The sequence below is a fragment of the Petromyzon marinus genome (assembly GCF_048934315.1).
Source record: "Petromyzon marinus isolate PM22_M1 ecotype Great Lakes invasive population chromosome 80 unlocalized genomic scaffold, UKy_Petmar_22M1.pri1.0 chr80_unloc.1, whole genome shotgun sequence".
Taxonomy (NCBI): domain Eukaryota; kingdom Metazoa; phylum Chordata; class Hyperoartia; order Petromyzontiformes; family Petromyzontidae; genus Petromyzon; species Petromyzon marinus.
Window position 1 is genome coordinate 352,476 of NW_027422629.1, and position 25,025 is coordinate 377,500.

At 55.5% G+C, this 25,025-nt stretch overlaps 1 protein-coding gene across 2 annotated transcripts; it reads right to left on the bottom strand.

The window, feature by feature from the left end:
* Nucleotides 1–1,042: 1,042 nt before the first annotated feature.
* On the bottom strand, nucleotides 1,043–24,935 carry LOC116958683 (uncharacterized). Of its 2 annotated transcripts, none has more exons than XM_032981419.2 (5): nucleotides 24,879–24,935; nucleotides 9,480–9,937; nucleotides 8,532–8,931; nucleotides 5,427–5,503; nucleotides 1,043–2,656 (listed from the first exon to the last, which is right to left on the bottom strand). In XM_032981419.2, exons 1-5 carry the CDS (start codon nucleotides 24,883–24,885, stop codon nucleotides 2,453–2,455), a joined length of 1,146 nt encoding a protein of 381 aa, XP_032837310.1. In that variant the 5' UTR covers nucleotides 24,886–24,935; the 3' UTR covers nucleotides 1,043–2,452. The 2 variants fall into 2 exon arrangements, with proteins under 2 accessions (XP_032837310.1, XP_032837311.1); XM_032981420.1 differs by having other exon boundaries at nucleotides 2,542–2,656; nucleotides 5,431–5,503.
* Nucleotides 24,936–25,025: the final 90 nt, after the last annotated feature.

Consider the following 25,025-nt stretch of genomic DNA (forward strand, 5'->3'; position numbering starts at 1 on the left):
CCGTCAAACATGGAGGTGGAAACATTATGCTTTGGGGGTGTTTTTCTGCTAGGGGGACAGGACAACTTCACCGCATCAAAGGGACGATGGACGGGGCCATGTACCGTCAAATCTTGGGTGAGAACCTCCTTCCCTCGGCCAGGGCATTGAAAATGGGTCGTGGATGGGTATTCCAGCATGACAATGACCCAAAATACACGGCCAAGGCAACAAAGGAGTGGCTCAAGAAGAACCACATTAAGGTCCTGGAGTGGCCTAGCCAGTCTCCAGACCTTAATCCCATAGAAAATCTGTGGAGGGAGCTGAAGGTTCGAGTTGCCAAACGTCAGCCTCGAAACCTTAATGACTTGGAGAAGATCTGCAAAGAGGAGTGGGACAAAATCCCTCCTGAGATGTGTGCAAACCTGGTGGCCAACTACAAGAAACGTCTGACCTCTGTGATTGCCAATAAGGGTTTTGTCACCAAGTACTAAGTCATGTTTTGCAGAGGGGTCAAATACTTATTTCCCTCGTTAAAATGCAAATCAATTTATAACATTTTTGACATGCGTTTTTCTGGATTTTTTTGTTGTTATTCTGTCTCTCACTGTTCAAATAAACCTACCATTAAAATTATAGACTGATCATTTCTTTGTCAGTGGGCAAACGTACAAAATCAGCAGGGGATCAAATACTTTTTTACCTCACTGTAGGTGACGATCCTCACCCTCTCACTCACCCTCTCACTTACCACCCACTCACCCTCTCACTCACCACCCACTGCCTCACCCTCTCACTCACCACCCACTCCCTCACCCTCACCCTCACCACCCACTCACCCTCTCACTCACCACCCACTCCCTCACCCTCTCACTCACCACCCACTCCCTCACCCTCACCACCCACTCCCTCACCCTCTCACTCACCACCCACTCCCTCACCCTCACCACCCACTCCCTCACCCTCTCACTCACCACCCACTCCCTCACCCTCTCACTCACCACCCCCTCCCTCACCCTCAGCACCCACTCCCTCACCCTCTCACTCACCACCCACTCCCTCACCCTCACCACCCTCACCCTCACCACCACTCACCACCCCCACCGGCTAGACCAGCACGCTGGAGTCGAACTGGTAGGTGAGTTCCTTCTTCACCTTGCGAATCTCCCCGCTGCGCCCGTAGTTTCTGAGAGCACGTGCCATCTCCTGGTAGGTGACGACCCTCACCCCTCACCCTCACCCTCACCCCTCACCCTCACCACCACCCCTGGCTAGACCAGCACGCTAGAGTCGAACTGGTAGGTGAGTTTCTTCTTTATCTTACGAATTTCTCCGCTGCGCCCGTAGTTTCTGAGAGCACGTGCCATCTCCTGGTAGGTGACGACCCTCACCCACTCCCTCACCCCTCACCACTCACCACCCCTCACCACTCACCACCCCTGGCTAGACCAGCACGCTAGAGTCGAACTGGTAGGTGAGTTCCTTCTTCACCTTGCGAATCTCTCCGCTGCGCCCGTAGTTTCTGAGAGCACGTGCCATCTCCTGGTAGGTGACGACCCTCACCCACTCCCTCACCCCTCACCACTCACCACCCCTCACCACTCACCACCCCTGGCTAGACCAGCACGCTAGAGTCGAACTGGTAGGTGAGTTCCTTCTTCACCTTGCGAATCTCTCCGCTGCGCCCGTAGTTTCTGAGAGCACGTGCCATCTCCTGGTAGGTGAGGACCCTCACCCACTCCCTCACCCCTCACCCTCACCCCTCACCCTCACCACTCACCCACCCTGGCTAGACCAGTACGCTAGAGTCGAACTGGTAGGTGAGTTCCTTCTTCACCTTGCGAATTTCTCCGCTGCGCCCGTAGTTTCTGAGAGCACGTGCCATCTCCTGGTAGGTGACGACCCTCACCCTCACCCCTCACCCTCACCCTCACCACTCACCACTCACCACCCCCACCGGCTAGACCAGCACGCTGGAGTCGAACTGGTAGGTGAGTTTCTTCTTCACTTTACGAATCTCCCCGCTGCGCCCGTAGTTTCTGAGAGCACGTGCCATCTTCTGGTAGGTGACGACCCTCACCCACTCCCTCACCACTCACCACCCCTCACCACTCACCACCCTGGCTAGACCAGCACGCTAGAGTCGAACTGGTAGGTGAGTTCCTTCTTCACCTTGCGAATCTCCCCGCTGCGCCCGTAGTTTCTGAGAGCACGTGCCATCTCCTGGTAGGTGACGACCCTCACCCACTCCCTCACCCCTCACCACTCACCACCCCTCACCACTCACCCACCCTGGCTAGACCAGCACGCTAGAGTCGAACTGGTAGGTGAGTTTCTTCTTCACTTTACGGATCTCCCCGCTGCGCCCGTAGTTTCTGAGAGCACGTGCCATCTTCTGGTAGGTGACGACCCTCACCCACTCCCTCACCCCTCACCCTCACCCCTCACCCTCACCACTCACCACCCACCCTGGCTAGACCAGCACGCTAGAGTCGAACTGGTAGGTGAGTTTCTTCTTCACTTTACGGATCTCCCCGCTGCGCCCGTAGTTTCTGAGAGCACGTGCCATCTTCTGGTAGGTCATCGCCTTGCGATTTCCCTTTCGCTGTCCCCACGAACGTGCGAGCTCCTCCTTGTGTCGCGACGAGAACTGGAAGACGCCGTCACGCTCGCTCACCTGGTGAGGAGGGAGGGAGGGAGGGGGGTGGTGAGTGGAGGGGAGGGGAGGTGGTGGTGGTGAGTAATGGGGGGTGTGGTGGGAGAGATGAGAGAGAGAATGGCTGATGTGACCTCACGTTCAAGCTCGCTCACCTGGTGAGGGGTGAGGGAGGGTGGGTGAGGTGAGGGTGGTGAGTGAGAGGGTGGTGAGTGAGAGGGTGGTGAGTGAGAGACACCCAATCTCGCATTCGTAACCTATCCCAAACCCCTCCCTGCACAGGACTCAATAGCTCACTCACCTGGTGAGCGTGGCGAGTGAGAGACACTCAGAGACCCACACACTCATTCGTTTGCTCACCTGGTGAGGAAGGGTGAGTGAGGCGGTCAAGGTGAGAGGGACATGGGTGAGTGAGTTGGTAGGTGGGTGTCTCTATGTATTAGTCTGCTGTTGCTGTGTAGCTGTGTAGCCTAGGGGCACCCCCAGTGACAGCTGTCTCTGTGTATTAGTCTGCTTAAACACTCGCGCGTAGGTTCACTCACCCATAGGGTCACTCACCCAGACACTCACTCATAGGGTCACTCAATCGCAGGGTCACTCACCCAGACACTCACCCATAGGGTCACTCACCCAGACACTCAGTCATAGGGTCACTCAATCGCAGGGTCACTCACCCAGACACTCACCCAGACACTCACCCATAGGGTCACGCACTCGCAGGTTCACTCACCCGCAGGGTCACTCACTCGCAGGGTCACTCACCCAGACACTCACCTGAAGGGTCACTCACCCGCAGGGTCACTCACCCAGACACTCACCCATAGGGTCACCTATAGGATCACTCACCCACAGGGTCACTCACCCAGACACTCACCCATAGGGTCACTCACCCGTAGGGTCACTCACTCGTAGGGTCACTCACCCAGACACTCACTCGTAGGGTCACTCACTCGCAGGGTCACTCACCCAGACACTCACCCAGACACTCACCAGTAGGGTCACTCACCCAGACACTCACCCCGTAGGGTCAATCACTCGCAGGGTCACTCACCCAGACACTCACCCAGACACTCACCAGTAGGGTCACTCACCCAGACACTCACCCAGTAGGGTCACTCACTCGCAGGGTCACTCACCCAGACACTCACCCCGTAGGGTCACTCACCCGTAGGGTCACTCACCCAGACACTCACCCGTAGGGTCACTCACCCAGACACTCACCCGTAGGGTCACTCACCCAGACACTCACCCGCAGCGACACTCACTCGCAGGGTCACTCACCCAGACACTCACCCGTAGGGTCACTCACCCAGACACTCACCCGTAGGGTCACTCACTCGAAGGGTCACTCACCCAGACACTCACACCGTAGGGTCACTCACCCGTAGGGTCACTCACCCAGACACTCACTCGCAGGGTCACTCACCCGCAGGGTCACTCACCCGTAGGGTCACTCACCCAGACACTCACCCACAGGGTCACTCACCCGTAGGGTCACTCACACAGACACTCACCCGTAGGGTCACTCACCCAGACACTCACCCCGTAGGGTCACTCACTCGCAGGGTCACTCACCCAGACACTCACCCCGTAGGGTCACTCACTCGCAGGGTCACTCACACAGACACTCACCCCGTAGGGTCACTCACTCGCAGGGTCACTCACCCATAGGGTCACTCACCCAGACACTCACCCGCAGGGTCACTCACCCGCAGGGTCACTCACCCGTAGGGTCACTCACCCACAGGGTCACTCACCCAGACACTCACCCGCAGGGTCACTCACCCACAGGGTCACTCACCCGTAGGGTCACTCACCCACAGGGTCACTCACCCAGACACTCACCCGCAGGGTCACTCACCCGTAGGGTCACTCACCCAGACACTCACCCCGTAGGGACACTCACCCAGACACTCACCCGCAGGGTTACTCACCCGCAGGGTCACTCACCCAGACACTCACCCGCAGGGTCACTCACCCAGACACTCACCCGTAGGGACACTCACTCATAGGGTCACTCACCCGTAGGGTCACTCACCCCGTAGGGTCACTCACCCGTAGGGTCACTCACCCAGACACTCACCCGTAGGGACACTCACCCGCAGGGTCACTCACCCGTAGGGTCACTCACCCAGACACTCACCTGCAGGGTCACTCACCCAGACACTCACCCCGTAGGGTCACTCACCCGTAGGGTCACTCACCCAGACACTCACCCCGTAGGGTCACTCACCCAGACACTCACCCACAGGGTCACTCACCCGTAGGGACACTCACCCAGTAGGGACACTCACCCAGACACTCACCCGTAGGGTCACTCACCCAGACACTCACCCGAAGGGTCACTCACCCAGACACTCACCCGTAGGGTCACTCACCCAGACACTCACCCGTAGGGTCACTCACTCGCAGGGTCACTCACCCAGACACTCACTCGCAGGGTCACTCACTCGCAGGGTCACTCACCCAGACACTCACTCGCAGGGTCACTCACTCGCAGGGTCACTCACCCCGTAGGGACACTCACTCGCAGGGTCACTCACCCAGACACTCACCCAGACACTCACTCACAGGGTCACTCACTCGCAGGGTCACTCACTCGCAGGGTCACTCACCCAGACACTCACTCGCAGGGTCACTCACCCAGACACTCACCCGTAGGGTCACTCACCCGTAGGGTCACTCACCCGTAGGGTCACTCACCCAGACACTCACCCGTAGGGTCACTCACCCACAGGGTCACTCACCCAGACACTCACCCGCAGGGTCACTCACTCGCAGGGTCACTCACCCACCACAGTGCGTGCTCCATAGCGCGGTCTCTCAGCACCTCCAGGAGAAACTGGTAGAGACGAACTTTCTTCCTACCTGTACGGGGATGGGAAGGGAGACGCGGGGAGGGTGAGCAGGGAGACACGGGGAGGGGGAGGAGGGAGACGCGGGGAGGGTGGGGAGGGAGACGCGGGGAGGGTGGGGAGGGAGACGCGGGGAGGGAGAGGGAGACACGGGGAGGGGGAGGAGGGAGACGCGGGGAGGGTGGGGAGGGAGACGCGGAGATGGGGAGGAGGGAGACGCGGGGAGGGGGAGGAGGGAGACGCGGGGAGGGAGACACGGGGAGGGGGAGGAGGGAGACGCGGGGAGGGAGACACGGGGAGGGGGAGGAGGGAGACGCGGGGAGGGGGAGGGAGACGCGGGGAGGGTGGGGAGGGAGACGCGGGGATGGGGAGGAGGGAGACGCGGGGATGGGGAGGGGGGAGACGCGGGGAGGGGGAGGAGGGAGACGCGGGGAGGGTGGGGAGGGAGACGCGGGGATGGGGAGGAGGGAGACGCGGGGAGGGTGAGCAGGGAGACACGGGGAGGGGGAGGAGGGAGACGCGGGGAGGGGGAGGAGGGAGACGCGGGGAGGGGGAGGAGGGAGACGCGGAGATGGGGAGGAGGGAGACGCGGGGAGGGGGAGGAGGGAGACGCGGGGAGGGGGAGGAGGGAGACGCGGGGAGGGAGACACGGGGAGGGGGAGGAGGGAGACGCGGGGAGGGAGACACGGGGAGGGGGAGGAGAGAGACGCGGGGAGGGAGACACGGGGAGGGGGAGGAGGGAGACGCGGGGAGGGGGAGGGAGACGCGGGGAGGGTGGGGAGGGAGACGCGGGGATGGGGAGGAGGGAGACGCGGGGAGGGTGAGCAGGGAGACACGGGGAGGGGGAGGAGGGAGACGCGGGGAGGGGGAGGAGGGAGACGCGGAGATGGGGAGGAGGGAGACGCGGGGAGGGGGAGGAGGGAGACGCGGGGAGGGGGAGGAGGGAGACGCGGGGAGGGTGGGGAGGGAGACACGGGGAGGGGGAGGAGGGAGACGCGGAGATGGGGAGGAGGGAGACACGGGGAGGGGGAGGGAGACACGGGGAGGGTGAGCAGGGAGACGTGGGGATGGGGAGGAGGGAGACGCGGGGATGGGGAGGGAGACGCGGGGAGGGTGGGGAGGGAGACGCGGGGAGGGGGAGGAGGGAGACGCGGGGAGGGTGAGGAGGGAGACACGGGGAGGGGGAGAGAGACACGGGTAGGGTGGGGAGAGAGACGCGGGGAGGGTGAGGAGGGAGACGCGGGGATGGGGAGGAGGGAGACGCGGGGATGGGGAGGAGGGAGACGCGGGGAGGGAGACACGGGGAGGGGGAGGAGGGAGACACGGGGAGGGGGAGGAGGGAGACGTGGGGAGGGGGAGGAGGGAGACGCGGGGAGGGGGAGAGAGACACGGGGAGGGGGAGGAGGGAGACGCGGGGATGGGGAGGAGGGAGACGCGGGGATGGGGAGGGAGACGCGGGGATGGGGAGAGAGACGTGGGGATGGGGAGGAAGGAGACGCGGGGATGGGGAGGAGGGAGACGCGGGGAGGGTGGGGAGGGAGACACGGGGAGGGGGAGGAGGGAGACGCGGAGATGGGGAGGAGGGAGACGCGGGGAGGGTGGTGAGGGAGACGTGGGGATGGGGAGGAGGGAGACGCGGGGATGGGGAGGAGGGAGACGCGGGGAGGGGGAGGAGGGAGACATGGGGCAGGAGCGAGTGATTGAGCGAGCTGGTGAGCGAGTGAATGAGTGGGTGAGCATGTGAGTTAGCAAGCAGGCGATTGAGTTAGCGAGCGAGCGAGTTAGCCAGTTAGCGAGCGAGCGAGTTAGCCAGTTAGCGAGCGAGTTAGCCAGTTAGCGAGCGAGTTAGCCAGTTAGCGAGCGAGCGAGTTAGCCAGTTAGCGAGCGAGTTAGCCAGTTAGCGAGCGAGCGAGTTAGCCAGTTAGCGAGCGAGTTAGCCAGTTAGCAAGCGAGTTAGCCAGTTAGTGAGCGAGTTAGCCAGTTAGCGAGCGAGCGAGTTAGCCAGTTAGCGAGCGAGTTAGCCAGTTAGCGAGTGAGTTAGCCAGTTAGTGAGCGAGTTAGCCAGTTAGCGAGCGAGCGAGTTAGCCAGTTAGCGAGCGAGTTAGCCAGTTAGCGAGCGAGTTAGCCAGTTAGCGAGCGAGTTAGCCAGTTAGCGAGCGAGTTAGCCAGTTAGCGAGCGAGCGAGTTAGCCAGTTAGCGAGCGAGTTAGCCAGTTAGCGAGCGAGTTAGCCAGTTAGCGAGCGAGTTAGCCAGTTAGCGAGCGAGTTAGCCAGTTAGCGAGCGAGTTAGCCAGTTAGCGAGCGAGTTAGCCAGTTAGCGAGCGAGCGAGTTAGCCAGTTAGCGAGCGAGTTAGCCAGTTAGCGAGCGAGCGAGTTAGCCAGTTAGCGAGCGAGTTAGCCAGTTAGCGAGCGAGCGAGTTAGCCAGTTAGCGAGCGAGTTAGCCAGTTAGCGAGTGAGTTAGCCAGTTAGTGAGCGAGTTAGCCAGTTAGCGAGCGAGCGAGTTAGCCAGTTAGCGAGCGAGTTAGCCAGTTAGCGAGCGAGTTAGCCAGTTAGCGAGCGAGTTAGCCAGTTAGCGAGCGAGTTAGCCAGTTAGCGAGCGAGCGAGTTAGCCAGTTAGCGAGCGAGTTAGCCAGTTAGCGAGCGAGTTAGCCAGTGAGCGAGGTAGTGAGCAAAGTAGCGAGCGAGGTGGCGAGCGGGCGGGCGAGTTGGCCGGCGAGTTGGAGGGCGAGTTAGCGGGAGGGCGGGCGAGTTAACGAGTTGGCGAGTTGCCGAGCGGGCGGGCGAGTTAGCGAGTTTGTAAGTGGGCGAGTTAGCGAGTTGGCGAGCGAGCGGGCGGGTGAGTTGGCGAGTTGGCGAGCGAGTGGGCGAGTTAGTGAGTTAGCGGGCGAGTTAGTGAGTTAGCGGGCGAGTTAGTGAGTTAGCGAACGAGCGAGCGAGTTGGCGAGTTGGCGAGCGAGTTGGCGAGTTAGCCAGTGAGCGGGCGAGTTAGCGAACGAGCGAGCGAGTTGGCGAGTTGTCGAGCGATCCTCCGTCATGCTCACCCTTGTGCAGTCCGTGAGCCACCGCGCTGGGTGGCACGGGGGGAGGGCTGTACCCTCCGTGGCCCCCACCCTGACCCAGGGACCCCCCTCCGAGACCCCCGAAGATCGCCCCGGCGATGGCTGCACCCCCAACCTCCGAATCGGAATCGGAGCTCAGCTCCAACGCCCGATCCTCGATGTCTGGAGTGAGGATGTGGTGGTGAGGGTGGTGGTGGTGAGGGTGGTGGTGAGGGTGGTGGTGGTGAGGGTGGTGGTGGTGAGGGTGGTGGTGGTGGTGGTGAGGGTGCAGGAGGAGGGGAGGGGTGAGGGGGGCTCCGGAGAGGGGGCTCGGACCCCCCACGAAACCCCCTGGGTAGTTCACCTCGCTCAGCACGGCCAGAGCATCCGTGTACACCGTGAACTGGGGAGGGAGTGGGGTGGGTGGGGAGGGGGGGTGCATGGGTGAGTACGGGTGAGCACACGTGTGGGTGAGCGGTCGGGTGAGTGACCGGTGGGGTGAATGAGTGAGTGAGTGACCCACTCATTCACCCACTGACTCGCCCACCCACCAACTCACTCACCCACTCACTAATTCACCCACCCATTCACTCATCCACCCAGCCACTAACTCACCCACCCACCCACCAACTCACTCACCCAATCAATCACCTACCCACTCAATCACCCACTCACCCACCTACCCACTCACCCACCCACTCACTCACCCACTCACCCACTCACCCACCCACTCACCCACCCACCCACTCACCCACTCACCCACCCACTCACCCACTCACCCACCCACTCACCCACCCACCCACTCACCCACTCACCCACCCACTCACCCACCTACCCACTCACCCACTCACCCACTCACCCACCCACTCACCCACTCACTCACTCACTCACCCACCCACCCACTCACCCACCCACCCACTCACCCACTCACCCACCCACCCACCCACTCACCTGCGTGTGAGCGGCATGGGTCCCGTGCAGGTAGAATCCTCCCTCCCCGTAGTGACCGCTCGCCCCGGCAGGCCCCACCGGCGTCCCCGCTGAGGCCCCCGGTGACTCCGAGCCCTGGGGCCCCCCCGGCACCCCCTGGGGGGCCCCCTGGTAGGGGGGCAACCCCGCCGAGTAGACGCTTGGGGGGCATTGCCCGGGGGCCATCGACTCGTCCGAGCTCAGCTGCTGCTGCTGCTGCTGCAGCTGCAGCAGCTCCTGCAGCTCTTGGCTTGATGCCCTCTGTAGCTCGGTGAGGTGCTGCTGGTGGTGCTGTTGGTGCTGCTGGTGGTGGTGGTGCTGCTGGTGGTGCTGGTGGTGGTGGTGGTGGGCAGGCTGCACGGACGGGCCGCCGGCCTGCACGTAGAAGTGGCCTGGCGGTAGGGCCAGGCGTGGGCACGGATCGTAGATGCAGGGGACGTCTGTCGGGGGGGTGGGTGTGGGGGGGGGAGGGTGGGTGGGTGAGTGGGTGGGTTGGTGGGTAGGTGGGTGAGTTGGTTGGTGGGTGGGGGAGTGGGTTGGTTGGTGAGTGGGTGGGTGAGTGGGTTGGTGGGTGGGTGAGTGGGTTGGTGGGGGAGTGAGTGGGTGGGTGAGTGAGTGAGTGGGTTGGTAGGTGGGGAAGTGGGTGGGTGGGTAGGTGAGTGAGTGAGTGGGTTGGTGGATGGGGAGTGGGTTGGTGGGTGTTTGGGTGAGTGGGTCGTTGGGTGATTGGGTTGGTGAGTGGGTGGGTGGGTGAGTGGGTGGGTGAGTGGGTTGGTGAGTGAGTGGGTTGGTGAGTGAGTGAGTGGGTGGGTGAGTGAGTGGATGGGTGAATGGGTGGGTGGGTGAGTGGGTGGGTGAGTGGGTGGGTGGGTGGGTGAGTGGGTGGGTGAGTGGGTGGGTGGGTGAGTGGGTTGGTGGGTGGGTGAGTAGGTTGGTGGGGGAGTGAGTGGGTGGGTGAGTGAGTGGGTTGGTGGGTGGGGAAGTGGGTGGGTGGGTAGGTGAGTGGGTTGGTGGGAGAGTGAGTGGGTGGGTGAGTGTGTGAGTGGGTTGGTGGGTGGGGAGTGGGTTGGTGGGTGTTTGGGTGAGTGGGTCGTTGGGTGAGTGGGTTGGTGAGTGGGTGGGTGGGTGAGTGGGTGGGTGAGTGGGTTGGTGGGTGAGTGGGTTGGTGAGTTAGTGGGTTGGTGAGTGAGTGAGTAGGTGGGTGAGTGGGTTGGTGGGTGAGTGGGTTGGTGGGTGAGTGAGTGAGTTGGTGGTTGGGTGGGTGGGTGAGTGAGTAGGTCGGTGGGCAGGTGAGTGGGTGGGTTGGTGAGTGGGTAGGTGGGTGGGTGGGTGGGGGGTGAGTGAGTGGGTGGGTGAGTGGGTTGGTGGGTGAGTAGGTTGGTGGGTGAGTGGGTTGGTGAGTGAGTGAGTGGGTGGGTGTGTGAGTGGGTTGGTGAGTGAGTGGGTTGGTGGTTGGGTGGGTGGGTGAGTAGGTCGGTGGGCAGGTGAGTGGGTGGATTGGTGAGTGGGTAGGTGGGCGTGTGGGTGAGTGAGTGGGTGGGTGAGTGAGTGGGTAGGTGAATGGATGGTTGGGTTGGTGAGTGGGTGGGTGGGTGGGCGAGTAGGTAGGTGGGTGAGTGGTTGGTGGGTGAGTGGGTTGGTGGGTGCGTGGGTGGTAGGTAGGTGAGTGGTTGGTGGGTGAGTGGGTTGGTGGGTGCGTGGGTGGTAGGTGGGTGAGTGGTTGGTGGGTGAGTGGGTTGGTGGGTGCGTGGGTGGTAGGGTAGGTGAGTGGTTGAGTGGGTGGGTTGGTGGTTTATTGGTTTGGTGGGTGAGTGGGTGGTTGGGTGGGTGAGTTTGTGAGTGGGTGGATTGGTGGGTGCGTGGGTTGATGGGTGAGTGGTTGATGGGTGGGTGGTTCAGTGGGTGAGTGGGTGGGTGGGTGAGTGGTTGAGTGGGGGAGTGAGTCCACGTTTCGCAAGCGTACAGAAGGGAGGGAATGACCGTGGCTGAGAAGACCTGAAGCTTCGTGCGGAGCGACAGACCAGGCAGATTCCACACAGCGTTACGCAACCAATGAAAATATAATGCCGCTCGACTGATTTAGCGTGAGTGAGTGGGTGGGTGAGTAGGTGAGTGGGAGGGTGGGTGAGTGGGTTGGTGGGTGGGTGAGTGGGTGGGTTGGTGAGTGGGTTGGTGGGTAAGTGAGTGGGTGGTTAGGTGGTTGGTTGGGTAGTTGGTTGGGTGAGTGGTTGGGTGAGTGGGTGGGTGGGTGGGTGAGTGCGTTGGTGATTGAGTGGGTGAGTGGGTTTGGTTGAGTGGGTGGGTGGGTGAGTGCGTTGGTGAGTGAGTGGGTGGTTGGGTGGGTGAGTGGGTGGGTGAGTAGGTGGGTGGGTGAATGGGTGGTTGGGTTGGTGAGTGGGTTGGTGGGTGAGTGGGTTGGTGGGTGAGTGCGTTGGTGGGTAGGTGGGTGGGTGAGTGGGTTTGTGGGTGGGTGAGTGGGTGGGTGGTTGGGCGAGTGAGTGAGTGGGTGGGTGGGTGAGAGGGTGAGTGGGTGGGTGGGTGAGAGGGTAAGTGGGTGGGTGGGTGAGAGGGTGAGTGGGTGGGTGGGTGACAGGTTGAGTGGGTGGGTGGGCGAGTGGGTCGATGGGCAGGTGAGTGTGTGGGTGCGTGAGTGGGTTGGTGGGTGAATGAGTGGGTAGTTGGGTAGTTGGGTGGGTAGTTGGGTGGGTGAGTGGGTGGGTGAGTGGTGGGTGGGTAGGTGAGTGGGTTAGTGAGTGAGTGAGTGGGTGGTTGGTGGGTGGGTGTGTAGGTGAATGGGTGGTTGGGTGGGTGGGCGAGTGGGTCAGTGAGCAGGTGAGTAGATGGGTTGGTGAGTGGGTAGGTGGGTGGTTGGCTGGTTGGGTGGGTGAGGGAGTGGGTAGGTGAATGGGTAGTTGGGTTGGTGAGTGGGTGGGTGGGTGAGTTGGTGGGTGGGTGGGTGAGTGGTGGGTGGGTGAGTGGGTGGGTGAGTGGGAGAGTGGTTGAGTGGGGTAGTGAGTCCACGTTTCGCAAGCGTAGAGAAGGGAGGGAATGACCGTGGCCGAGAAGACCTGAAGCCTCGTGCGGAGCGACAGACCAGGTAGCTTCCACACAGCGTTACGCAACCAATGAAAAGATATTGCCGCTCGACTGATTCGGAGTGAGACCTCTGCTGTTAAACTGGAGCCGGTCATGAGCACACTGCCCAGGTATGGGAAACTCTCCACTCTCTCCACAACTGCCCTATCACAGATTGGGAGTTGTGGGGGTGGAGTGTCCGATGGTACAAAATACCCAGGCAGGTGCTTAGTTTTGGTGGGGCTGATGGTAAGGCCCCACCTCTTAGTGGCAGGCTCCAGTCTCAGCAGCAGCGTCTCCAACTCCTCCTCTGAATGAGCAGCTATTACCAAATCATCAGCATACATAACGTGGTTGAGCAATAGGGAGCCATCCCTTGACCGCACCCGGGCATCGATCAGCCTCCCATTATATCTGTACCAGATGGAAATTCCTCCGGTACAGCTGTTGAAGGCTTCACGAACTCTGTCGTCAAAATAGATGTTAAATAATGTGGGAGCCAGAGGACATTCCTGTCGCACCCCAAGGTGTACAGGGAACGGCTCTGACTCCCGGCCACGTAGTTTTACCCGGCCCACTCACCATCATGAAGGTTCTTAATGATCGTGAGCAGGGGGTCAGGGACTCCAAAAGCACGAAGATCAACCCAGAGCCCAGGCCTACTGATGGTATCATAGGCCTTGACCAGGTCAATACAGTAGAGATGTAGGTCTTGTTGGAATTCCCTACACCTCTGCTGTAGCAGACGGACAGAAAATATGGCATCTGTGCAGGACCGCCCTTTCCTGAAACCGCATTGGGGCTCCGCAAGCCTCTCCTCAGCGTGCCTGGCAAGGCGATGCTGAATAATCCTTGCCAGGACCTTTCCCAACACACTGAGGAGTGAGATGCCCCTGTAGTTGTTACAGTCTGTGCGGTCCCCCTTCTTAAAGAGGGGGACCACCAGGCCTCCTTCCAATCCTGCGGAACCCGTCCAGTGGTCACCCACTCACTCACCAACCAAACAACTCACTCACTCAACCACCCACCAACTCACGCACGCACGTATCCACTCACCCACCTACTCACCCACACACTCACCAACCCACTCACTCACTCAACCACCCACCAACTCACACACCCACCAACACACTCACCAACACACTCACCGACCCACTCACTCAAACACCCACTAACTCACCCACTCGGCCACCGACTCACCCACCCATTCACCAACCCACTCACTCACTCAAGAACCCACCAACTCTGCTACCCACACACTCACCAATACACTCACCGACCCACTCACTCACTCAACCACCCACCAACCCACCCACTAACCTACCCACTAACCTACTCACCCACTCACTCATCCACACACTCACCCACACGCTCACCCACACACTCACCCACCCACTCACTCACTCACACATTCTCTAACACATTTTCTCACTCATCCAGTCACTCACCCACCCACCCACTCACCCACACACTCACTCACTCACACACTCACTCACTCAAACAGTCTCTCACTCACCCACCCACCCACTCACCCACCCACACACTCACCCACTCGCCCACTCACCCACCCAGCCACTCACCCACACACTCACTCACACATTCTCTCACTCACTCATCCACTCACTCATCCACTCACTCACCCACCCACTCATCCACACACTCACCCATTCACTCACCCACCCACCCACTCACCCACCCACTCACCCACACACTCACCCACGATGTAATTTGCATAGCCTATAGAGAAGTGAAATGCAGAACCGGATGGTTCACGGTGCCCATGTCTGGTTTAGGCAAAGACAAAGCTCCCCTGGGTAGCCCACATATGGCTCTTGGGGCAAGTGCTGTTAGCGAGGAACTGAACCCACTCCGTTACTCACCCACTCACCCACCGACTCACTCACCCACCTACTCAACCACTCTCAAACTCACCCACCCACACTCCAACTCTCAAACTCACCAACTGACCCACACACCTAATCTCAAATTCACCCAATAATTAACTCACTCACTCACCCACCCACTCACCAACTCACTCACCCAATCTCTAACTCACCAACTCACCCACACAACTACTATCTAATTCACCCGATCACCCACTCACCCACATACTATCTAACTCACCCACCCACCCACTCACTCACCTACTCACCCACCCACCCGCTCACCCACATACTATCTAACTCACCCACCCACCCACTCACTCACCTACTCACCCACTCTCAAACTCACCCACTCACACTCCCACTCTCAAACTCACCAACTCACCCACATACCCACTATCTAACTCACCCACCCACACACCTAATCTCAAATTCACCCATTAATTAACTCACTCACCCACCCACTCACCAACTCACCCACCCACCTACTCACCCACTCTCAAACTCACCCACCCACTCACCTACTCTCAAACTCACCCACTCACACTCCCACTCTCAAACTCACCAACTCACCCACACACCCACTAACTAACTCACTCACTCTTAAACTCACCCATTAATTCACTCACCCACTCATACACTCACTCACCCACTCACCCACCCACTATCTAACTCACCCACCCACTCACTCACTCTTAAACTCACCCATTAATTAACTCACTCACTCACCCACCCACTCACCAACTCACTCACCAAATCTCTAACTCACCAACTCACCCACACAACCACTATCTAATTCACCCACTCACCCACATACTATCTAACTCACCGACTATTCCACATACTATCTAACTCACCCACCCACCCACTCCCTCACCAACTCTCCCACTCACCCGCTCACCCACATACTATCTAACTCACCCACTCACCCACTCACCCACCCACCCGCTCACCCGCACAGAGACAAAGCTCCCCCGTGTAGCCCACAGGGGCCTTTGGGGGCAAGGTGCTGATGGCGAGTAGCGGGCACCTATGACACGGGGTCATGTGACCAGCACCATGCTTACCCGGCCGCCTTTGTCTCCCCATTATAGACGTCTAACCACATGCAGCACGAGTTGACTTTGGGGGGGGGGGGAGGGGGACCGGTTCGGACAGTTGCCACTGACGGTGGCCGTGAGCGTAGTGCGCTAACCACTGCACCACCGCTCGCCACACTCTCAAAGATCCCCCAGGTAGCCTCTAGCAGGGCTGTAGGGGCAAGTGCTGTTAGTAGCGAGTAGCAGCAGCACATCACCTATACACAGACAAAGCTTCCCCAGGTAGCCTCTAGCAGGGCTGTAGGGGCAAGTGCTGTTAGTAGCGAGTAGCAGCAGCAGCTATACACAGACAAAGATCCCCCGTGTAGCCTCTAGCAGGGCTGTAGGGGCAAGTGCTGTGTGTAGTAGCGAGTAGCAGCAGCGCCTATACACAGACAAAGATCCCCCAGGTAGCCTCTAGCAGGGCTGTAGGGGCAAGTGCTGTTAGTAGCGAGTAGCAGCAGCAGCACCTATAAACAGACAAAGATCCCCCAGGTAGCCTCTAGCAGGGCTGTAGGGGCAAGTGCTGTTAGTAGCGAGTAGCAGCAGCGCCTACACACAGACAAAGATCCCCCGTGTAGTCTCTAACAGGGCTGTAGGGGCAAGTGCTGTCAGTAGCGAGTAGCAGCAGCACCTATACACAGATAAAGATCCCCCGTGTAGCCTCTAACAGGGCTGTAGGGGCAAGTGCTGTCAGTAGCGAGTAGCAGCAGCACCTATACACAGACAAAGATCCCCCGTGTAGTCTCTAACAGGGCTGTAGGGGCAAGTGCTGTCAGTAGCGAGTAGCAGCAGCGCCTATACACAGACAAAGATCCCCCATGTAGCCTCTAACAGGGCTGTAGGGGCAAGTGCTGTTGCTAGCGAGTAGCAGCAGCGCCTACACACAGACAAAGATCCCCCGTGTAGCCTCTAGCAGAGCTGTAGGGGCAAGTGCTGTTAGTAGCGAGTAGCAGCAGCGCCTATACACAGACAAAGATCCCCCGTGTAGCCTCTAACATTGCTGTAGGGGCAAGTGCTGTCAGTAGTAGCGAGTAGCAGCAGCACCTATAGACAGACAAAGATCCCCCGTGTAGCCTCTAACAGGGCTGTAGTGGCAAGTGCTGTTAGTAGCGAGTAGCAGCAGCACCTATAGACAGACAAAGATCCCCCGTGTAGCCTCTAACAGGGCTGTAGTGGCAAGTGCTGTTAGTAGCGAGTAGCAGCAGCACCTATACACAGACAAAGATCCCCCGTGTAGCCTCTAACAGGGCTGTAGTGGCAAGTGCTGTTTGTAGCGAGTAGCAGCAGCCCTTATCCACAGACAAAGATCCCCCGTGTAGCCTCTAACATTGCTGTAGGGGCAAGTGCTGTCAGTAATAGCGAGTAGCAGCAGCACCTATACACAGACAAAGATCCCCCGTGTAGCCTCTAACAGGGCTGTAGTGGCAAGTGCTGTTAGTAGCGAGTAGCAGCAGCACCTATACAGACACAAAGATCCCCCGTGTAGCCTCTAACAGGGCTGTAGGGGCAAGTGCTGTCAGTAGCGAGTAGCAGCAGCACCTACACACAGACAAAGATCCCCCGTGTAGCCTCTAACAGGGCTGTAGGGGCAAGTGCTGTCAGTAGTAGCGAGTAGCAGCAGCACCTACAGTGAGGGAAAAAAGTATTTGATCCCCTGCTGATTTTGTACGTTTGCCCACTGACAAAGAAATGATCAGTCTATAATTTTAATGGTAGGTTTATTTGAACAGTGAGAGACAGAATAACAACAAAATAATACAGAAAAACGCATGTCAAAAATGTTATAAATCGATTTGCATTTTAATGAGGGAAATAACTATTTGACCCCTCAGCTAAACATGACTTAGTACTTGGTGGCAAAACCCTTGTTGGCAATCACAGAGGTCAGACGTTTCTTGTAGTTGGCCACCAGGTTTGCACACATCTCAGGAGGGATTTTGTCCCACTCCTCTTTGCAGATCTTCTCCAAGTCATTAAGGTTTCGAGGCTGACGTTTGGCAACTCGAACCTTCAGCTCCCTCCACAGATTTTCTATGGGATTAAGGTCTGGAGACTGGCTAGGCCACTCCAGGACCTTAATGTGCTTCTTCTTCTTGAGCAACTACTTTGTTGCCTTGGCCGTGTGTTTTGGGTCTTTGTCATGCTGGAATACCCATCCACGACCCATTTTCAATGCCCTGGCTGAGGGAAGGAGGTTCTCACCCAAGATTTGACGGTACATGGCCCCGTCCATCGTCCCTTTGATGCGGTGAAGTTGTCCTGTCCCCTTAGCAGAAAAATACCCCCAAAGCATAATGTTTCCACCTCCATGTTTGACAGTGGGGATGGTGTTCTTGGGATCATAGGCAGGATTTCTCCTCCTCTAAACATGGCGAGTTGAGTTGATGCCAAAGAGTCCATTTTGGTCTCATCTGACCACAACACTTTCACCCAGTTGTCCTCTGAATCATTCAGATGTTCATTGGCAAACTTCAGACGGGCATGTATGTGCTTTCTTGAGCAGGGGGACCTTGCGGGCGCTGCAGGATTTCAGTCCTTCACGGCATAGTGTGTTACCAATTGTTTTCTTGGTGACTATGGTCTCAGCTGCCTTGAGATCATTGACAAGATCCTCCCGTGTAGTTATGGGCTGATTCCTCACCGTTCTCATGATCATTGTAACTCCACGAGGTGAGATCTTGCATGGAGCCCCAAGCCGAGGGAGATTGACAGTTCTTTTGTGTTTCTTCCATTTGCGAATAATCGCACCAACTGTTGTCACCTTCTCACCAAGCTGCTTGGCAATGGTCTTGTAGCCCATTCCAGCCTTGTGTAGGTCTACAATCTTATCCATGACATCCTTGGAGAGCTTTTTGGTCTTGGCTATGGTGGAGAGTTTGGAATCTGATTGATTGCTTCTGTGGACAGGTGTCTTTTATACAGGTAACAAGCTGAGATTAGGAGCACTCCCTTTAAGAGTGTGCTCCTAATCTCAGCTCGTTAGCTGTATAAAAGACACCTGGGAGCCAGAAATCTTTCTGAATGAGAGGGGGTCAAATACTTATTTCCCTCACTAAAATGCAAATCAATTCATAACATTTTTGACATGAGTTTTTCTGGATTTTGTTGTTGTTATTCTGTCTCTCACTGTTCAAATAAACCTACCATTAAAATTATAGACTGATCATTTCTTTGTCAGCGGGCAAACGTACTAAATCAGCAGGGTATCAAATACTTTTTTCCCTCACTGTATACACAGACAAAGAACCCCCGTGTAGCCTCTAACAGGGCTATAGGGGCAAGTGCTGTAGGTAGCGAGTAGCAGCACCTATACACAGACAAAGATCCCCCGTGTAGCCTCTAACAGGGCTGTAGGGGCAAGTGCTGTGAGTTGCGAGTAGCAGCAGCACCTCTACACAGACAAAGATCCCCCGTGTAGCCTCTAACAGGGCTATAGGGGCAAGTGCTGCTAGTAGCGAGTAGCAGCAGCACCTATACACAGACAAAGATCCCCCGTGTAGCCTCTAACAGGGCTATAGGGGCAAGTGCTGCTAGTAGCGAGTAGCAGCAGCACCTATACACAGACAAAGATCCCCCGTGTAGCTTCTAACAGGGCTGTAGGGGCAAGTGCTGTTAGTAGCGAGTAGCAGCAGCACCTATACACAGACAAAAATCCCCCGTGTAGCCTCTAGCAGGGATGTAGGGGCAAGTGCTGTCAGTAGCGAGTAGCATCATCACCTATACACAGACAAAGATCCCCCGTGTAGCCTCTAACAGGGCTGTAGGGGCAAGTGCTGTCAGTAGCGAGTAGCAGCATCACCTATATACAGACAAAGATCCCCCGTGTAAACTCTAACAGGGCTGTAGGGGCAAGTGCTGTTAGTAGCGAGTAGCAGCATCACCTATGCACAGACAAAGATCCCCCGTGTAGCCTCTACCAGGGTTGTAAAGGCAAGTGCTGTTAGCGAGCAGCACCTATGAAGGCTACCGGCACTGTGGCACACGAGGGGGTGGGTGGCCAGCACCACGCCCGGCCGCCTTTGTCTCCCCCAGTGCTAGCGATGTTTACTACACACAGCAACCAGGTACTCATTTGAGTCTGATGATAAATCGACTTACGAACTTTCTGAAATACGAACACAAACCCAGTCCCGTTATGTCCAGCTGCCTGTTCGGACGGAGAGTCGTGAGAGAACCAGTGGGATCTACATCAACAGATAGGGAAGAACCAGTGGCATCTACATCTACAGAACGTGACGAACCAGTGGCATCTACATCTACAGAACGCGAAGAACCAGTGGCATCTACATCTACAGAACGTGAAGAACCAGTGGCATCTACATCTACAGAACGTGAAGAACCAGTGGCATCTACATCTATAGAACGTGAAGAACCAGTGGCATCTACATCTACAGAATGTGAAGAACCAGTGGCATCTACATTTACAGAAAGTGAAGAACCAGTGGCATCTACATCTACAGAACGTGAAGAACCAGTGGCATCTACATCTACAGAAAGTGAAGAACCAATGGCATCTACATCTACAGAACGTGAAGAACCAGTGGCATCTAGAGAACATGAAGAACCAGTGGCATCTACATGTGCAGAAAGTGAAGAACCAGTGGCATCTACATCTACAGAACGTGAAGAACCAGTGGCGTCTACATCTGCAGAACGTGAAGAACCAGTGGCATCTACAGAACATGAAGAACCAGTGGCATCTACATCTACAGATAGTGAAGAACCAGTGGCATATACAGAACATGAAGAACCAGTGGCATCTACAGAACATTAAGAACCAGTGGCATCTACATCTGCAGAACGTGAAGAACCAGTGGCATCTACATCTACATAACGTGAAGAACCAGTGGCATCTACAGAACGTGAAGAACCAGTGGCATCTACATCTACAGAACGTGAAGAACCAGTGGCATCTACATCTACATAACGGGAAGAACCAGTGGCATCTACAGAACGTGAAGAATCAGTGGCATCTACATCTACAGAACGTGAAGAACCAGTGGCATCTACATCTACAGAACGTGAAGAACCAGTGGCATCTACATCTACAGAACGAGAAGAACCAGTGGCATCTACATCTAGAGAACATGAAGAACCAGTGGCATCTACATCTATAGAACATGAAGAACCAGTGGCATCTGCATAACGTGAAGAACCAGTGGCATCTACATCTACACATCTACAGAGCGTGAAGAACCAGTGGCATCTACAGAACGTGAAGAACCAGTGGCATCTACTTCTGCAGAACGTGAAGAACCAGTGGCATCTACATCTACAGAACATAAAGAACCAGTGGCATCTACATCTGCAAAACGTGAAGAACCAGTGGCATCTACATCTACAGAACGTGAAGAACCAGTGGCATCTATATCTACAGAACGCGAAGAACCAGTGGCATCTACATCTGCAAAACGTGAAGAACCAGTGGCATCTACATCTACAGAACGCGAAGAACCAGTGGCATCTAGATCTACAGATAGTGAAGAGCCAGTGCAATCTACATCTACAGAACGTGAAGAACCAGTGGCATCTACATCTACAGAAAGTGAAGAACCAATGGCATCTACATCTACAGAACGTGAAGAACCAGTGGCATCTAGAGAACATTAAGAACCAGTGGCATCTACATCTACAGAACGTGAAGAACCAGTGGCATCTAGAGAACATTAAGAACCAGTGGCATCTACATGTGCAGAAAGTGAAGAACCAGTGGCATCTACATCTACAGAAAGTGAAGAACCAGTAGCATCTACATCTACAGAACGCGAAGAACCAGTGGCATCTACATCTACAGAACGTGAAGAACCAGTGGCATCTACATCTGTAGAACGTGAAGAACCAGTGGCATCTACATCTACAGAACGTGAAGAACCAGTGGCATCTACATTTACAGAACGTGAAGAACCAGTGGCATCTACATCTGTAGAACGTGAAGAACCAGTGGCATCTACAGAACGTGAAGAACCAGTGGCATCTACATCTACAGAAAGTGAAGAACCAATGGCATCTACATCTACAGAACGTGAAGAACCAGTGGCATCTACATCTACAGATAATGAGAACCAGTGGCATCTACAGAACATGAAGAACCAGTGGCATCTACAGAACATGAAGAACCAGTGGCATCTACATCTGCAAAACGTGAAGAACCAGTGGCATCTACATCTACATAACGTGAAGAACCAGTGGCATCTACAGAACGAGAAGAACCAGTGGCATCTACATCTACAGAACGCGAAGAACCAGTGGCATCTACATCTACAGATAGTGAAGAGCCAGTGGCATCTACATCTGCAGAACGTGAAGAAGCAGTGGCATCTACATCTACAGAACGTGAATAACCAGTGGCATCTAGAGAACATTAAGAACCAGTGGCATCTACATGTGCAGAAAGTGAAGAACCAGTGGCATCTACATCTACAGAAAGTGAAGAACCAGTGGCATCTACAGAACATGAAGAACCAGTGGCATCTACATCTACAGATAATGAAGAACCAGTGGCATCTACAGAACATGAAGAACCAGTGGCATCTACAGAACATGAAGAACCAGTGGCATCTACATCTGCAAAACGTGAAGAACCAGTGGCATCTACATCTACATAACGTGAAGAACCAGTGGCATCTACAGAACGTGAAGAACCAGTGGCATCTACATCTACAGAACGTGAAGAACCAGTGGCATCTACATCTACAGAACGTGAAGAACCAGGGGCATCTACATCTACATAACGTGAAGAACTAGTGGCATCTACAGAACGTGAAGAACCAGTGGCATCTACATCTACAGAACGTGAAGAACCAGTGGCATCTACATCTACAGAACGTGAAGAACCAGTGGCATCTGCATCTACAGAACGTGAATAACCAGTGGCATCTACATCTACAGAACGTGAAGAACCTGTGGCATCTACATCTACAGAACGTGAAGAACCAGTGGCATCTACATCTGCAGAACGTGAAGAACCAGTGGCATCTACATCTATAGAACGTGAAGAACCAGTGGCATCTACATCTACAGAACGCAAAGAACCAGTGGCATCTACATCTACAGACCGTGAATAACCAGCGGCATCTACATCTACAGAACGTGAAGAACCAGTGGCATATACAGAACATGAAGAACCAGTGGCATCTACAGAACATTAAGAACCAGTGGCATCTACATCTACAGAACGTGAAGAACCAGTGGCATCTACATCTACAGAACGTGACGCACCAGTGGCATCTACATCTACAGATAGTGAAGAACCAGTGGCATCTACATCTACAGAACGCGAAGAACCAGTGGCATCTACATCTACAGAACGCGAAGAACCAGTGGCATCTTCATCTACAGAACATGAAGAACCAGTGGCATCTACATCTACAGATAGTGAAGAACCAGTGGCATCTACATCTACAGAACGCGAAGAACCAGTGGCATCTACATCTACAGAACGTGAAGAACCAGTGGCATCTACATCTACAGAACGTGAAGAACCAGTGGCATCTTCATCTACCGAACATGAAGAACTAGTGGCATCTACATCTACAGAACGTGAAGAACCAGTGGCATCTATATCTACAGAACGCGAAGAACCAGTGGCATCTACATCTACAGAACGCGAAGAACCAGTGGCATCTTCATCTACAGAACGTGATGAACCAGTGGCATCTTCATCTACAGAATATGAAGAACCAGTGGCATCTTCATCTACAGAACGTGAAGAACCAGTGGCATCTACATCTACAGAACGTGATGAACCAGTGGCATCTACATCTACAGAACGTGAAGAACCAGTGGCATCTACATCTACAGAACGTGAAGAACCAGTGGCATCTTCATCTACCGAACATGAAGAACTAGTGGCATCTACATCTACAGAACGTGAAGAACCAGTGGCATCTATATCTACAGAACGCGAAGAACCAGTGGCATCTACATCTACAGAACGCGAAGAACCAGTGGCATCTTCATCTACAGAACGTGATGAACCAGTGGCATCTTCATCTACAGAATATGAAGAACCAGTGGCATCTTCATCTACAGAACGTGAAGAACCAGTGGCATCTTCATCTACAGAACGTGATGAACCAGTGGCATCTTCATCTACAGAACGTGAAGAACCAGTGGCATCTACATCTGCAGACCGTGAATAACCAGTGGCATCTACATCTACAGAACGTGAAGAACCAGTGGCATCTACATCTACAGAACGTGAAGAACCAGTGGCATCTACATCTGCAGACCGTGAATAACCAGTGGCATCTACATCTACAGAACGTGAAGAACCAGTGGCATCTACATCTACAGACACTGAAGAACCAGTGGCATCTACATCTACAGAACGTGAAGAGCCAGTGGCATCTACATCTACAGACCGTGAATAACCAGTGGCAACTACATCTACAGAACATGAAGAACCAGTGGCATCTACATCTACAGGAAATTTTACAACTTTTAAAGCCACTCCCCGTGTTTAGTGTACACGTCGTACCCACGCGTTTGGAATCGACAGGACTTAAAGTTGTAATTACGAACAAATCGACTTACGAACAGAGCCCTGTACAAACATCATCATCATCAGCAGCAGCATCATTATCATCATTAGCAACAACGGAACAACTTTAGCACAGATAACAGACTTTTCATGATGCTGCTGCTGCTGATGATGATAGTGTGAGTGTGATGTTGCTGCTGCTGCTGTTGATGTTGATTATGATACTGATATCATGACGCTGATGTGTTTCATGTAATTATTGATGATTCTGCTGTGAAAGATGATCGTGCTGCTGCTGATGATGATACTGCTGATGATGATACTGCTACCTGCTGATGATTCTGTTGATGATGATACTGATGATGATGACGCTGGTTTTTATTATGCTACTGCTGTAGATGAGTTTGCTGATGATGCTGCTGATGATGATGCTGCGGATGCTGATACTGGTGCTGATGATGCTGCTGATGATTCTGTTGACTAGCCTGCTGATGATGATTCCGCTGATTATTCTGCTGCTGATGATGATTCCACTAATGATGATTCTGCTGATGATTCTGCTGCTGATGATGATTCCGCTGATGATGATGATTCCGCTGATGATTCTGCTGATGATAATGATTCTGCCGCTGCTGTTTCTGCTGCTGATGCTGCTGATTCTGCTACTGCTGCTGCTGATGAGGATTTTACTGCTGATGCTGGCTGCTGATGCTGCTGATGATGATGATGCTGCTGCTGCTGCTGATGATGAGGATTCTACTGCTGATGCTGGCTGCTGCTGCTGATGATCCTGCTGCTGATGATGATGCTGCTGCTGATGATGATGATGCTGCTGATGATGATGCTGCTGATAACTCACCCATCATGTCGGAGTGAGGGTCGCCTCTCAATCACCTCCCTCTCCTCCCCTCCCTCCCCCCTCCTCCCTCCCCCCTCCCCTCCCTCCCCCCTTCCTCCCTCCCTCGCCCCTCCCTCCCCCCTTCCTCCCTCCCTCCCCCCTCCCCTC